This window comes from Bufo bufo, chromosome 4, assembly GCF_905171765.1.
Source record: "Bufo bufo chromosome 4, aBufBuf1.1, whole genome shotgun sequence".
NCBI classification, from domain to species: Eukaryota; Metazoa; Chordata; class Amphibia; order Anura; family Bufonidae; genus Bufo; species Bufo bufo.
Genome location: NC_053392.1, coordinates 319674378 through 319691575, shown reverse-complemented (window position 1 = coordinate 319691575; position 17198 = coordinate 319674378). Strand labels below are relative to the sequence as shown.

The window sequence follows — 17198 nt, the reverse complement described above, 5'->3', positions numbered from 1 at the left end:
GGACATCGACACAATTCTAACATTTTTGGCTCTATACACCACCACCACAATGGATTTGAAATGAAAAGTACAAGATGTGCTTTAACTTCAGACTGCTAGCTCTAATTTGAGGGTATTTACATTCAAATCAGGTAAACGGTGTAGGAATTGCAACAGTTTGTATATGTGCCTCCCACTTGTTAAGGGACCAAAAGTAATGGGACAATTGGCTTCTCAGCTGTTCCATGGCCAGGTGTGTGTTATTCCCTCATTATCCCAATTACAATGAGCAGATAAAAGGTCCAGAGTTCATTTCAAGTGTTCTATTTGCATTTGGAATCTGTTGCTGTCAACTCTCAAGATGAGATCCAAAGAGCTGTCACTATCAGTGAAGCAAGCCATCATTAGGCTGAAAAGACAAAACAAACCCATCAGAGAGATAGCAAAAACATTAGGCATGGCCGAAACAACTATTTGGAACATTCTTATAAAGAAGGAACGCATCGGTGAGTTCAGCAACACCAGAAGACCACGGAAAACAACTGTTGTGGATGACCGAAGAATTCTTTCCCTGGTGAAGAAAACATCCTTCGCAACAGTTGGCCAGAACAAGAACACTCTCCAGGAGGTAGGTGTATGTGTGTCAAAGTCAACAATCAAGAGAAGACTTCACTAGAGTGAATACAGAGGGTTCACCACAAGATGTAAACCATTGGTGAGCCTCAAAAACAGGAAGGCCAGAATGTGGAATGTTATGCAATGGCCAAGTCAATCACCTGACCTGAATCCGATTGAGCATGCATTCCAGTTGCTGAAGACAAAACTGAAGGGAAAATGCACCAAAAACAAGCAGGAACTGAAGACAGTTGCAGTAGAGGCCTGGCAGAGCATCACCAGGGATGAAACCCAGCGTCTGGTGATGTCTATGCGTTCCAGACTTCAGGCTGTAATTGACTGCAAAGGATTTGCAACCAAGTATTAAAAAGTTTAAGTTTGCTTTATGATTATTATTCTGTCCTATTACTTTTTTGTCCCTTAACAAGTGGGAGGCACTTATGCAAACTGTTGTAATTCCGACATTGTTCATCTGATGGATGTAAATACCCTCAAATTAAAGCTGGCAGTCTGAAGTTAAAGCACATCTTGTTCTTTTCATTTCAAATCCATTGTGGTGGTGGTGGTGTATAGAGCCAAAAATGTTAGAATTGTGTCGATGTCCCAATATTTATGGACCTGTATGTGTATGTATGTATATATGTATGTGTGTGTATGTATGTATATGTGTGTATATATGTATATGTATATATATATATATATATATATATATATATATATATACATACATACACAGTACAGACCAAGTTTGGACACACCTTCTCATTCAAAGAGTTTTCTTTATTTTCATGACTATGAAAATTATAGATTCACACTGAAGGCATCAAAACTATGAATTAACACATGTGGAATTATATACATAACAAACAAGTGTGAAACAACTGAAAATATGTCATATTCTAGGTTCTTCAAAGTTGCCACCTTTTGCTTGGATTACTGCTTTGCACACTCTTGGCATTCTCTTGATGAGCTTCAAGAGGTAGTCCCCTGAAATGGTTTTCACTTCACAGGTGTGCCCTGTCAGGTTTAATAAGTGGGATTTCTTGCCTTATAAATGGGGTTGTGACCATCAGTTGCATTGAGGAGAAGTCAGGTAAATACACAGCTGATAGTCCTACTGAATAGACAGTTAGAATTTGTATTATGGCAAGAAAAAAGCAGCTAAGTAAAGAAAAACTAGTGGCCATCATTACTTTAAGAAATTAAGGTCTGTTAGTCAGCCGAAAAATTGGGAAAACTTTGAAAGTAAGGGCTATTTGACCATGAAGGAGAGTGATGGGGTGCTGCGCCAGATGACCTGGCCTCCAGTCACCGGGCCTGAACCCAATCGAGATGGTTTGGGGTGAGCTGGACCGCAGAGTGAAAGCAAAAGGGCCAACAAGTGCTAAGCATCTCTGGGAACTCCTTCAAGACTGTTGGAAGACCATTTCAGGGACTACCTCTTGAAGCTCATCAAGATAATGCCAAGAATGTGCAAAGCAGTAATCCAAGCAAAAGGTGGCTACTTTGAAGAACCTAGAATATGACATATTTTCAGTGTTTCACACTTGTTTGTTATGTATATAATTCCACATGTGTTAATTCATAGTTTTGATGCCTTCATAGTCATGAAAATAAAGAAAACTCTTTGAATGAGAAGGTGTGTCCAAACTTTTGGTCTGTACTGTGTATATATATACACTGCTCAAAAAAATAAAGGGAACACAAAAATAACACATCCTAGATCTGAGTTAATTAAATATTCTTCTGAAATACTTTGTTCTTTACATAGTTGAATGTGCTGACAACAAAATCACACAAAAAAAAAAAATGGAAATCAAATTTTTTAACCCATGGAGGTCTGGATTTGGAGTCACCCTCAAAATTAAAGTGGAAAAACACACTACAGGCTGATCCAACTTTGATGTAATGTCCTTAAAACAAGTCAAAATGAGGCTCAGTAGTGTGTGTGGCCTCCACGTGCCTGTATGACCTCCCTACAACGCCTGTGCATGCTCCTGATGAGGTGGTGGACGGTCTCCTGAGGGATCTCCTCCCAGACCTGGACTAAAGCATCTGCCAACTCCTGGACAGTCTGTGGTGCAACGTGACGTTGGTGGATAGAGCAAGACGTGATGTCCCAGATGTGCTCAATTGGATTCAGGTCTGGGGAACGGGCGGGCCAGTCCATAGCATCAATGCCTTTGTCTTGCAGGAACTGCTGACACACTCCAGCCACATGAGGTCTAGCATTGTCTTGCATTAGGAACCCAGGGCCAACCGCACCAGCATATGGTCTCACAAGGGGTCTGAGGATCTCATCTCGGTACCTAATGGCAGTCAGGCTACCTCTGGCGAGCACATGGAGGGCTGTGCGGCCCTCCAAAGAAATGCCACCCCACACCATTACTGACCCAATGCCAAACCGGTCATGCTGGAGGATGTTGCAGGCAGCAGAACGTTCTCCACGGCGTCTCCAGACTCTGTCACGTCTGTCACATGTGCTCAGTGTGAACCTGCTTTCATCTGTGAAGAGCACAGGGCGCCAGTGGCGAATTTGTCAATCTTGGTGTTTTCTGGAAAATGCCAAGCGTCCTGCACGGTGTTGGGCTGTAAGCACAACCCCCACCTGTGGACGTCGGGCCCTCATATCACCCTCATGGAGTCTGTTTCTGACCATTTGAGCAGACACATGCACATTTGTGGCCTGCACAAAGGCGGAGGTAGCAGTCCTGCTGCTGGGTTGTTGCCCTCCTACGGCCTCCTCCACGTCTCCTGATGTACTGGCCTGTCTCCTGGTAGCGCCTCCATGCTCTGGACACTACGCTGACACAGCAAACCTTCTTGCCACAGCTCGCATTGATGTGCCATCCTGGATAAGCTGCACTACCTGAGCCACTTGTGTGGGTTGTAGACTCCGTCTCATGCTACCACTAGAGTAAAAGCACCGCCAGCATTCAAAAGTGACCAAAACATCAGCCAGGAAGCATAGGAACTGAAAAGTGGTCAGGTCACCACCTGCAGAACCACTCCTTTTCTTGGGGGTGTCTTTCTAATTGCCTATAATTTCCACCTGTTGTCTATCCCATTTGCACAACAGCATGTGAAATTGATTGTCACTCAGTGTTGTTTCCTAAGTGGACAGTTTGATTTCACAGAAGTGTGATTGACTTGGAGTTACATTGTGTTGTTTAAGTGTTCCCTTTATTTTTTTGAGCAGTTTATATAAGAAACACTATGGCGGCACCGGACAACTGATGGCGGGTGCTAGGTCCAAGGGTATAGCTGCTTACCCCATATTATAGACAGGAAACCGGACAGCACTCCAGATAAAAAAAAAAGTGGTGGTTTATTTACCCATGTGTGAATAAACACATGCCTACACCACATGGGTGAATAAACCACCACTTTTTTGAATCTGTAATCTGTAATGCTGTCCGGTTTCCTGTGTGTGTGTATGTGTGTATGTGTGTGTATATATATATATATATATATATATATATATATATATATATATATATATATATATATATATAGTATTATATCTAAAATATTAGAAAAAAAACACAGCACTTCCAGATGGTGAAAAATGTGTTATCCTTTATTCACCCCTGCAACGTTTCGGTCCGCTTGCGTGACCATTCTCAAGCAACATATTCAAAATCACAGTACATTTTTATAGGGTATAAAACCATTTACATACATAAGTACCAATTAATAAAAAATCTCAAATCCATATTCATATATAAAATACATAAAATACATTTTGCGCCAAATGTAGTGCAAAATAATATGTGCATAATTTTCTGCTACCATATAACCAACATTCTAAAATTTTAGGACTTAACTATAACAAGTACTAAACTATACAAACTGTGGTAAATATTTCCTCTCATGTTTTAACCCCTGCGCAGATACATGTTTTGGAAAAGGGACTGAGCTTCTGTCCTGCCAGTTGTATTGACTGGTTTCAGTTGAAAGCTGACTTTGTTTTTTTTTTTAGATTGTTGAAACTTAACATACATTTTCAGAATGCTCAAGGTACTACCACATTACATACACACGAGTTATGTTTATCAGATTGGGGTTTACAGTCAAAGAGGGATTTTACACCGCAGATATCTTCACAGGCCTTTGATTTAATCTCTGGGGCTGTATTGGGGGAGGTACAAGAGTCAAAAGACACAGGAATGTTAGATCATATTCAACATCCTAATATGACTATACAGGAAATTACGGCTTTGAACCGGTTAGTCCATGACCACTCCCTCACCATTAAGTCGGCTGACAAAGGTGGTGCGGTGGTGGTCATGGACACGTCCATGTATTTTTGGCGGAAGCCCAAAGACAATTGTCGGATGATAATGTATACAGTAAACTACGGAGTGACCCCAAATTTGTGATACAACAAAAAATCACAACCTTGGTGGAACACTATTATCAGATAGGCCTGATCGATTATAAAATACATAGAACATCCACTGACCCCCTTATTTTATTTATTACCCAAAATTCATAAAAATATGCAATACCCACCGGGTAGACCCATTGTTTCTAGCAGGGGATCTTTATTAAGTAATGCTTCAATGTTTTTGGACAAACTATTAAGCCAATATGTCAAAAACACTAAATCTTATGTACAGGACACTACAGATTTTTTGAGGAAATTGAGTACCGTAACTATACCGGAGGGGGCTATCTTGGTCTCTTTCGATATTGTCAGTCTCTATACTTCTATACAGCATAGTATGACAGCAATAGAGCAGGCCCTTAATGTATCTGATTTTACAGTGGAAGCTAGGGCATTCATTTTGTCCCTTCTACATAGGATACTTTAATAATAATTATTTCCTTTTTGAGAGATGATTATTATATGCAAATTAGGGGGACGGCCATGGGGACGAACGTGGTGCCTACTTACGCCAACATGGTCGTCGCCCATATGGAGGAACAGCTCTTCTATGTGTCCCACCACTTCAGCCATGTGCTGGAGTGGTGGAGATAAATCGATGATATTTTAGTGATTTGGACAGGAACCGTTTAGGAACTTGAGTTGTTCCATTCTTTTTTTTAACAACTTGATTCCTGACATACAATTTACTTTGGAATTTTCACAGAAAGCCATTCATTTTTTATATGTTAATGTAAGCATCCATGACACGACTTTGAGTACAAATTTATATGTGAAATCCACAGACAGAAATACGATACTTAGATATGACAGTGCACATCCCCGCAAAGTGGTCCAGTCTTTGCCATTTAGTCAATTTACATGGGTAAACAAGCAACATTGGAGAGGACACTCGATACCATGACACGGTTATTTCAATCGAGACAATATCCCTCTGCTGTATTACGGGAACAACGAGCCCGTATACACCAAAGGAACATCAACTTTTCAATAAAAAAATAGGGACAACACCAGTAGGATACCTTTTTGTCTCTACGTATAGTGAGACTAGTACACATATAAGCAAAATTATCAACGGACATTGGTCTATCCTAACTAGTGGCCATAAGGATATTATGGAGTTTAAACATAAACCATTAATATCGTACAGAAGGGCACGTAATTTAAAGGACAGGTTGGTAAAGAATGACATTGGATCTAACAAAAATGTTCAACTACTTTTGGCCCCCCAAAAATTAGGTTGTTATCCATGCCTCCACTGCGTAAATTGTAGACTTAAACTTAGAATTTATTTGACATGTGATTCTGCTTATGTTATTTACGTTTTGTGGTGCCTATGTAAATTGCTATATAGATGGGAGATGACCTGTGATCTGAAAACACAGATTAATCAACACCATTATTCAATCAGGAAGCAACGTAGGGACCTACCAGTGTCCAAACACTTCGTAGAGATGGGACATAGTGAACGTGATTTTAAATTTTATGATAATTGACCATGTTCCTCAGCCTCGTATTGGAGGTAATCGCATCAAAATGCGAAAAAAAATGTGAATCTGAATGAATATTCAGATTACAAACATTTTAAACCGAAAGGATTGAATGCGGATTATAGACCTTGGTTATTTATAGGATTTGTCTATATCTGTAATTCTTTCGGGTCTCTTTTTTTTTCTGCCCTGTACAGCCAATGTAGTGAGAATTTTTCTTTATTTTATATTTTTATTTTTTTGATTACCTGGATGAGGGGTTTTCGGCTCACCATGCTACGCTCAAGATGTTTTAGAATCTTTTGATTGTTTGTGGCGCATTGTGGACACATAATTTTAGTACTGGAATGTGGAGATACTGATGGTTATGATAAAAACATAATAATGCGAACTTAGATTTACTGTGCGGTTATTCCACGTTTTCTAAAGGTGGTTTCTAAAGACCTATATTACATTTATGGAACGCATCTAAATAGATATGTGCTGGTAATGATCGGTGGCGATATACATAACCATATGCTGCACCCTGTGTGGTCCACCAAGTTATTGAACAGGGGACAGTGCGCTGGAGAGTAGCACGTCGCCTGTTTTACAGCGTCTTTATCTTAATTGCATTACCCTGGCTATAATTCCGGTGTATCTCTACCTGTTTGCTATACTCGTACTTTATGAATGAATCAGCTGTCCACTCATCCGATCATGTGACTCATCACGTGATGTCGACACACTGACATGCGCAGTGTGCCGCCCCATACGCCGAGCAATTATGCCGGCCGACCATCATGTTGAGCGATATGCAGGTGAGCGATCCTTCCCTCTACAGGCTAGCACTATTTGCACAGCTGAAAAGGAACCACTGGTAATTACTAATTATGAATTATGATAAATTTTAGAAGGTTGGTTATATGGTGGCAGAAAATTATGCACATATTATTATGCACTACATTTGGCGCAAATGGCACGAACATGTATTTTATGGATTTATTTTATATATGGATTTGAGATTTTTTATTAAATGTTACTTATGTATGTAAATGTTTTGATACCCTATAAATATGTACTGTGATTTTGTACATGTTGCTTGAGAATGGTCCCAGCAAGCGGACCAAAACGTTGCACGGGTGAATAAAGGATAACACATTTTTCACCATCTAAAAGTGCTGCGGTTTTTATAACTGTGGTCGAGTTCGCACCGCTGGCACTCCCTTCTAGTATCAAGGTGTGCTGCCATGGGCTTGTTTTCCTTGGGTGATGTGTGTGTGTGTGTGTGTGTGTATAATATATACCACTTCACTTAGAAACGGGAAGGTGGATGACATATTTCTGGCAGTGCTGACTTGTTATACGCTATCTTACAACAACTTTGTGTGGACCCATTCACTTCAATGGGGCCGCAAAAGATGTGAATAGCACACAGTGTTCTGCCCATTCCATGGCATCTGCAAAAATATAGAACATGTCCTATTATTGTCCACGTTACAGACAAGGATTAGGACTATTCTGTTATGGGCCAGACATTCCGTTCTGCAAAATGCAGAATGCACGTGGCCAGTATCAGTGTTTTGCAGACCGCAAAACAAGCTGCGGTCTTGTGCATAAGCCCTTAGAGAGGTCTATGATCTCTTATGGGTGTATCATCATCTAGAGTCATAGTCCTGCAGCTCATGGCATGTAGAGGTATCTGCCCCTCTCTGGCCACCTGCAGATTTGCAGATTTTGAAAAGACATGCTGCAGATTTAAAATCTGCACCAAAGGTCAGTTTATGCTGCCGATCTTTCATGCAGCATGTGGATAGGATTTGTTTTAAAGGGGTTGTCCCACGATTCATTTAGAATACAGAAATCAGGCATTGTATAGTACATGATAATCTCTTTTTAACAAAGCTAAAACCAACCCCATACCCTCACATGGATCCATAGATCTCCCCATTCATTGCTCTGATCGCTCTAATTCTCTTCAAGCTGGCTGCTCTGGGGCCTGCCTTTTCTACTGAAGCCCTCTCCCTGTAAATGTCACAGTTTTAAAGGACGATCCAGCTGGTAGCAGTTGAAGTATGGAACTGAGCATGTGTAACCACTTAGCAATGTCACTGAGGTGGACAGATAAATAAGGAAAAGAACAAACAGCAGGTGACTCTTACATGGCTAGATTTTACTGAACAGCACAGTGGCCATACACAGTTTTTAATTGCATGCAGTTACAAACGTATTTAGTTCCTGATGCTTGTTTGAATTTTTTTTTTCGAGGGACAACCCCTTTGAATCCCATCCACTTTGCTATTACTATAGAATGCAGTGGATCTTATGCCTTATACGCCACGTGGCCGAACTTGCATGAGCTGTTTTTTTACTGCTCCATTGGCTTATTCCAGTATAATACAATTCATCTTCACTATGAATTTGAATGCATAATGGATCCACACGAATCCAAGTGAATTTAAAATTCCCAGTATGATAAGATAATAAACACACTATGAGTCAATGCATCTCCATTCTGGTCTACATTCTGGGACTCTTATCATATTACAGTGATGCACATACACATTAAAGATCACATTTTAGGTATTTACAGTCATACTTTTGGTCACATGTCCTACCTCAATTGTGTTCATAGATGTAATGATCAGTATGTGTGTATTTTTGTTCTAGGTACCAGGCTGGTGAGTCCATCGTCTTTAAGAAAGTTGCTAGAATGCTGCAGGGAGCTTGTTCTATTGGATGTCTCCTTTTGTTCACAGATTGACAGTCGCGTGGTTCAGGAACTTTCCTCCAGATTTCCAAATGTGTCCATCAAAAAGAGTTTTACTCAGTAAATATAATTGCTGCTCCAGTATTTTGTTTAATTTTGAGATATACATCCTTTTTTTTTTACCCCAGCTCTTCCAGCTATCTTCATGTACACTATAGATATGTTTGGTGAGTTTAATTAGGATGTGAATGGAAAACAATTTTATTATTGAAAAGACAATTTTGTGCTTTAGGTGAATGTTTTTTTTTTTTTAGATAAATTATTATATTTTTGCCTTATTTTTAAAACACACCTTTATATTGAAAATAGCCTATTTTAAGGCCTCCAAGGCAGATATACTGATCTATACAAAGTGAAATATTTAGTAGGTTTAATGTTTAATATGTTGTATTTATTACTCAGAGAAATGAACTGGCTTGTGATGTGATAAATATTGGCAACAGAAAACCCTGCCTATCTTATGTTACCTTATTGCAATAAAATGCTTGGAAACATTTACATATCCTAAATATACTTTTTCTTCACCATGAACCTATGTATCTGGTATTCCATGAAGTACATATAATAAGGGATATTATATAAATATATCCCTAAGTGTTTTCTAAAAGTTACTTAGTTGGTAAGGTGGAAAAAGATGGAAGTCCATGAAGCTCAATCTACAGTCCTTGATCCAGAGGAAGGCAAAACCCTTTGAGACAGATGCTGACTGCCTCATATTAAGGGGGGAAATTCCTTTTCGACTCCAAATATGGCAATCAGAATAAATGCATACATCAATGTCCCATCTCCAGAAATCTAGTACCCATAACCTACAATATCTTCGTAGTACATTCACAAACTTGCACAATAGAATTATCCATCTCGGCCTCCTTTCTTAAAGTGATGTCCTTAAAGAGGCTCTGTCACCAAGAACAACCTTATTCAACCAAGTATACTGTCTGGTAGTGTTGTTCATGCCGATTAAAACAATACCTTTCTTTTGTCTGTATGCTAAATAGCGTTTAGGTGGTACCTCGGAACCGAAGATGAGTTTGGTTCCAAGTTTTAAAGTGGTTTTCCTCTTGAATAACTTCGGTAGTTTATTTTTAAACAAAGTCTCACGCGACTTTGTGAATAACCGACTTTGGCTCATCGGAGCATGAACATTTTAATGCTGTACGGAGACGGTCCTTTGCACAGCAGTAATCCAAATTTTGAGCAAAGCAACTTTGGATGTGACTTTAAAAAAAGTATAAAATTAAGAAAAAAGAAAAGTTCAAGTCACCCCCCCCCTTTCCCCAAAAAGAAAAATAAACGATAAAAAAAACATCATAGGCATCGCTGTGTCTGAAAATATCCGTAATACAAAAATATTTATCAACAAATATTTATCCTATACCACTTCACCTCTTCAGAGTAAAAAGTGATCAAAAAGTTATACCTCTCCAAAATGGCATCACTGAAAAGTGACAAAAAAATGCACAGCACAAAATGGTGTGGGAGCACCCTTGGTAGAACATCTATCAAAGGCATCGGCAACCTCTGGCGCTGACTGAGGTGAAACTATGATTCTCGGCATTCAAATAAAAATCTGAAGTGTGGCATGCATTTGTACTCAGCCGCCTGTACTCTGATACCCCTAAATAAAATCCATTGTGCCCAATTGCCTTCAGAAGTCACCTAATTAGTAAATAATGTCCACCTGTTTGTAATTTATTCTCCGTATAATCAAGCTAAGGTCAAGACAGGCAGCGGAGGGTTCAGAGTCAATAATACAGGCAGAGGTCCACTACACCGTAGGCCATAAGTACAGATGTCCAGTAACTGGCTTGTGAAAATACAGAAAGGGTGCACTGGCCCTTTTAAGAGCCGGAAGGTTCACGTGCTCTACAGGACAAGGAAAGAGGCGAGTACAGGTTGCGGCCTCCAGTGGGGGACCAAGGACACCATCAACAACTCCTGCCAAAATGAGGGCTGGCAACATCAAAGGGGTAAGTGATGTGGCGCCTGCCCCAGATAGGGGGAGCACCGCCATGACAGTACCCCTCCCCGTGCGCCCTCTCTTCTTTGGGCTGGAGCTTTGCAAGAACTGCTTTCCCTGAACTTTCACTATTATCTGGCAACTTCTCAGGGACCTCTTCCATTGTGTATTTTATTGTATTATTACTTGGATGTTTTTATGTGATGCAATGTCTCTTTTATTTGAGATTAAATAACTAATCTATATTTGCCGTCTCTTGTTCCCTTATACGGCGTGCCCCTCATTTATCTATTACTAGATCTCTGCCTTACCCCATTTCTTAATGGGGCTGGAGGGCATTCTGATTGGATCCTGCAGCGCTGGATCCGGAGGATTCTGGCAGGCTGTTCTCTGCCGAAACAGCATGCTGAAATTCACACAGTCAGTGTGAAAGTAGACTTAGGCTACATTCACACGTCCATAGTGTTTTGCAGATCTGAAAAACACAGATACCAGCCCGTGTGCGTTCTGCAATTTGCAGACCGCACATGGCCGCTGCTACCATAGAAAATGCCTATTCTTGTCCGCAATTGCGGACAAGAATAGGACATGCTCTATCTTTTTTGTGGGGTTGTGGAACGGAAATACGGATGCGGACAGTACACCGAGTGCATCTCTTGAGGTCCCATTGAAATGAATGTGTCCGCACCCGTTCCGCAAAATTATGGAACGGATGCGGACTCATTCATACGGTCGTGGGAATGTAGCCTTCGTCTTAGCAGACTGCTCATATAATTCCTAGCTTTCTGCCTCTATCACTGGTCTCGTATAGCAGCAGTGAGAGTATTCTGCTGTGAAGATCTTCAAGGTTTATTGTTCTGGTTTAGCTGCATCTATTGTTCTTTTCTTTATTTTCCTGTCACTATTTATGTGTTAGGGCTCTTTCACACCTGCGTTATTGTCTTCCGGCATAGAGTTCCGTCGTCGGGGCTCTATGCCGGAAGAATCCTGATCAGGATTATCCCCATGCATTCTGAATGGAGAGAAATCCGTTCAGGATGCATCAGGATGTCTTCAGTTCCGGTACGGAACGTTTGTTGGCCGGAGAAAATACCGCAGCATGCTGCGCTTTTTGCTCCGGCCAAAAATCCGGAACACTTGCCGCAAGGCCGGATCCGGAATTAATGCCCATTGGAAGGCATTGATCCGGATCCGGCCTTAAGCTAAACGTCGTTTCGGCGCATTGCCGGAGCCGACATTTAGCTTTTTCAGAGTGGTTACCATGGCTGCCGGGACGCTAAAGTCCTGACAGCCATGGTAAGTGTAGCGGGGAGCGGGGGAGCAGTGTACTTACCGTCCGTGCGGCTCCCCGGGCGCTCCAGAGTGACGTCAGGGCGCCCCAAGTGCATGGATCACGTCATCCATGCGCATGGGGCGCTCTGACGTCATTCTGGAGCGCCCCGGGAGCCGCACGGACTGTAAGTATACCGCTCCCCCGCTCCCCGCTCCTACTATGGCAACCAGGACTTTAATAGCGTCCTGGGTGCCATAGTAACACTGAAAGCATTTGGAAGACGGTTCCGTCTTCAAATGCTTTCAGTACACTTGCGTTTTTCCGGATCCGGAGTGTAATTCCGGCAAGTGGAGTACACGCCGGATCCGGACAACGCAAGTGTGAAAGAGGCCTTAGACTTGAGCACAACTGCTAATTTAAGAATTCTCTTAACAGAATTTTCTAAATATATTGAAAATTAATTAAGCAAAAAAAATAAACATTAGCAATCTACAGCCACATGACATAGCATGACGTTTCTATGAGATATAAATATCAATAAGGGATCATTTGTCTTAAATTTAATTCCCTACTTCTGGTTATTCTTTTGTAATGGATTGGCAATAAAACTGTATGCCCAATTTATTTTTTCTGTAGCAACAAATAAGAACTGATAGTTATGTTCTGTCAATAATACACCTAGTGGATCAATCTTTCATTTTCCAATCTCTGCTTATTCCCTTTCCATTTTTTGAAATTACAAGAGTGATTTTGTAGTGGAGGTTAGAACATTTAGTTTCACTGCCTAAGACTTTCAAGTAATGACTTCATCTCTCCTTTATATCTGTGGTATTATGGGATGATTACACAGCATATTTAATATTCCGATTACTAAAAGAAAAAGCAAGATCGTAATGTTAATAATTTTTTCTTGGCTGCCTTCAGAAATGTTAGTTTCTGCTATGCTAATTTGGTATTTTCACAGAGTAATAAGTCATATATCACTGCTGATAGTTGCTCTAGCAACATTTAACTTTTTTTTATTTTTTTATAAAAGTTTTAGACAGTTTTTAAACTCTAAAAATTGCTCATAGCAAATAGGTTTTCTTTTAAACATTGATGGTCATGAATTTAAAAATAATATATTTTTAGTGCACAAATAATATCCTCAACCCTTTATGCCTTTTTTACAGTGATCACTAAAGGGCCTTAGGCTAAGCTGCAGCCTTATTATGGCCTAGTCCAAGCACTTCGCTGTCTCAGGACAGCTGGGCTTTCTGCTCTAATGGTCCAGATCAGCAGAAGTTCAGGTGTGGGCCGTTTAACCCCTTAGATACCGTGACCATGGCATCTAAGTGGTTTAGAGGGAGGGGGGCTCCTTCTCTTAGACATTGGCATCACCGCAAATGCAATTGTGGGGTTCCAATGTCTTAGTATGGCAGCCACGGGCCTAATAAAGTGTATGCCTTTCAAACTGCGCCTCTGTGCCCTCTGAAAGTATATAACACTGTACTGCATAAGCAGTACAGTGTATTATACAAGTGACCAGTGGATCTCATGTCAAAGTCCCTTTGTGGGACTAATAAATAGTAAAAAATAAAAGTGAAATTAAAATCACTGCTTTTCAGTCGAGGAAATTGAAAAAATAAAATCCCATTCACATATTTGGTATTATGCATCTGTAACGACCCACATTATACAATTATCCCACATGATGAACATGGTAAAAAAAGAAATCCCAAATTGCTGTGTTGTTTTTTTTTTTGCATATTCGGCATAAAAACTAAAAATAATAAAAAGGCGATCAAAAAGTGCTATGCGCCCCTAAAATGGTACCAATGAAAACTACAACTCATCCCACAAAAATCAAGCCCTCACACAGCTCTATAGAAAGGAAAAGTAGTAAAACTTAAAAAAAAATATACAGTCAGGTCCATAAATATTGGGACATCGACACAATTCTAACATTTTTGGCTCTATACACCACCACAATGGATTTGAAATGAAATGAACAAGATGTGCTTTAACTGCAGACTGTCAGCTTTAATTTGAAGGTATTTACATCCAAATCAGGTGAACGGTGAAGGAATTACAACAGTTTGTATATGTGCCTCCGACTTGTTAAGGGACCAAAAGTTATGGGACAGAATAATAATCATAAATCAAACTTTCAATTTTTAATATTTGGTTGCAAATCCTTTGCAGTCAATTACAGCCTGAAGTCTGGAATGCATAGACATCACCAGACGCTGGGTTTCATCCCTGGTGAGGCTCTGCCAGGCCTCTACTGCAAATGTCTTCAGTTCCTGCTTGTTCTTGGGGCATTTTCCCTTCAGTTTTGTCTTCAGCAAGTGAAATGCATGCTCAATCGGATTCAGGTCAGGTGATTGACTTGGCCATTGCATAACATTCCACTTCTTTCCCTTAAAAAACTCTTTGGTTGCTTTTGCAGTATGCTTTGGGTCATTGTCCATCTGCACTGTGTAGCGCTGTCCAATGAGTTCTGAAGCATTTGGCTGAATATGAGCAGATAATATTGCCCGAAACACTTCAGAATTCATCCTGCTGCTTCTGTCAGCAGTCACATCATCAATAAATACAAGAGAACCAGTTCCATTGGCAGCCATACATGCCCACGTCATGACACTACCACCACCATGCTTCACTGATGAGGTGGCATGCTTAGGATCATGAGCAGTTCATTTCCTTCTCCATACAAGTTGATCTTGGTCTCATCTGTCCATAGGATGTTTTTCCAGAACTGTGAATGCTTTTTTAGATGTCGTTTGGCAAACTCTAATCTGGCCTTCCTGTTTTTGAGGCTTATGGTTTACATCTCGTTGTGAATAGAGATGTCCCGAACTATTCGCCGGCGAACATAGCTTGTTCGCCGCGGCGGGCGAACATATGCGATGTTCGGTCCGCCCCCTATACATCATCATTAAGCAAACTTTGACCCTGTACCTCACAGTCAGCAGACACATTCCAGCCAATCAGCATACCCTCCCTCCCACCTCCTATCAAAAAGCAAGGACAGCATCCATCTTAGATTCATTCTGAAGCTGCAGTGTCACAAATTTGACTAAGTTGTAATCGCAATGCGATTAATACAGGTTATATTAATCGCATTGCGAATTCAACTTAGAGCTGGGTTCCTAATGGTTGTATTGCTAGAATATAACGAAGATTGAGAATATAGTGCTATATTCGTCAATTCTAGCAATACAACCATTAGGAACTCAGATCTAAGTTGTAATCGCAATGCGATTAAGGCTGAGTTCACACGGGCGAGATTTCCGTGCGGGTGCAATGCGTGAGGTGAACGCATTGCACCCGCACTGAATCTGGACCCATTCATTTCTATGGGGCTGTGCACATCAGCTGTGATTTTTACGCATCACTAAGGCATTGCATGAAAATCGCAGCATGCTCTATTGTGCGTTTATCACGCAACGCAGGCCCCATAGAAGTGAATGGGGCTGAGTGAAAATCGCAAGCATCCGCAATCAAGTGCGGATGCGGTGCGATTTTCACGCATGGTTGCAAAGATAACAGTCTATTCACTGTATTATTTTCCCTTATAACATGGTTATAAGGGAAAATAATAGCATTCTTTAATACAGAATGCTTAGTAGGTGGTCAATTGAGGATTAAAAAATAATTAACTCACCTTCTCCTCTTGATCTTCTTACTTCTTTAATAATGAGCTGCCGGCTAAAGGACCTGTGGTGACGTCAGATCACATGGTCCATCACAACGGTGATGGATCATGTGATTGGACCATGTGATCTGACGTCATCACAGGTCCTTAAGCCGGCAGCTCATGATTAAAGTAAGAAGAGACCGGCAGCTACGCGAGCAAGAGGAGAAGGTGAGTTAATTATTTTTTATTTTTTAACCCTCAATTGACCACCTACTAAGCATTCTGTATTAAAGAATACTATTATTTTCCCTTATAGCCATGTTATAAGGGAAAATAATAACATCTACACAACACCGAACCCAAACCTGAACTTCTGTGAAGAAGTTCGGGTCTGGGTACCACAGTCAGTTTTTTATCACATGCGTGCAAAACGCATTGCACCCGCGCGATAAAAACTGAACAACGGAACGCAATCGCAGTCAAAACTGACTGCAATTGGGTACCTATTCGCGCGGGTTTGCCGCAACGCATCCGGACCTTATCCGGACACGCTCGTGTGAACTCAGCCTAATACAGGTTATATTAATCGCATTGCGAATTCAACTTAGAGCTGGGTTCCTAATGGTTGTATTGCTAGAATATAACGAAGATTGAGAATATAGTGCTATATTCGTTATATTCGTCAATTCTAGCAATACAACCATTAGGAACTCAGATCTAAGTTGTAATCGCAATGCGATTAATACAGGTTATATTAATCGCATTGCGAATTCAACTTGCCACACTCTGCGTCAACTATGTAATTTTCCATGGGAGTTTTGCCATGGATCCCCACAGTCCAGGTGTTAGTCCCCTTGGAACAACTTTTCCATCACTATTGTGGCCAGAAAGAGTCCCTGTGGGTTTTAAAATTCGCCTGTCTATTGAAGTCTATGGCGGTTCGCCTGTTCGCGAACATTTGCGTAATCTCGCGTTCGCGAACGGAAAATTTGATGTTTGCAACATCTCTAGTGGTGAACCCTCTGTATTCACTCTGGAGAAGTCTCCTCTTGATTGTTGACTTTGACACACATACACCTACCTCCTGGAGACTGTTCTTGATCTGGCCAACTGTTGTGAA

General features: G+C 40.8%; 1 protein-coding gene across 2 annotated transcripts in view; it reads left to right on the top strand.

Annotated features, from left to right (window-relative positions):
- The window catches only part of FBXL4 (F-box and leucine rich repeat protein 4), a 73836-nt gene extending 64085 nt beyond the window's left edge, over window positions 1-9751 (top strand). The window contains exon 8 of one of the 2 annotated variants that reach the window (XM_040428792.1): window positions 9213-9751. In XM_040428792.1, coding sequence (XP_040284726.1) covers window positions 9213-9217 — 5 coding nt within the window. In that variant the 3' untranslated portion in view covers window positions 9218-9751. Of the gene's footprint in view, window positions 1-9123 lie in introns of both variants that reach the window. The other variant, XM_040428791.1, reaches the window with a different exon arrangement.
- Window positions 9752-17198: the final 7447 nt, after the last annotated feature.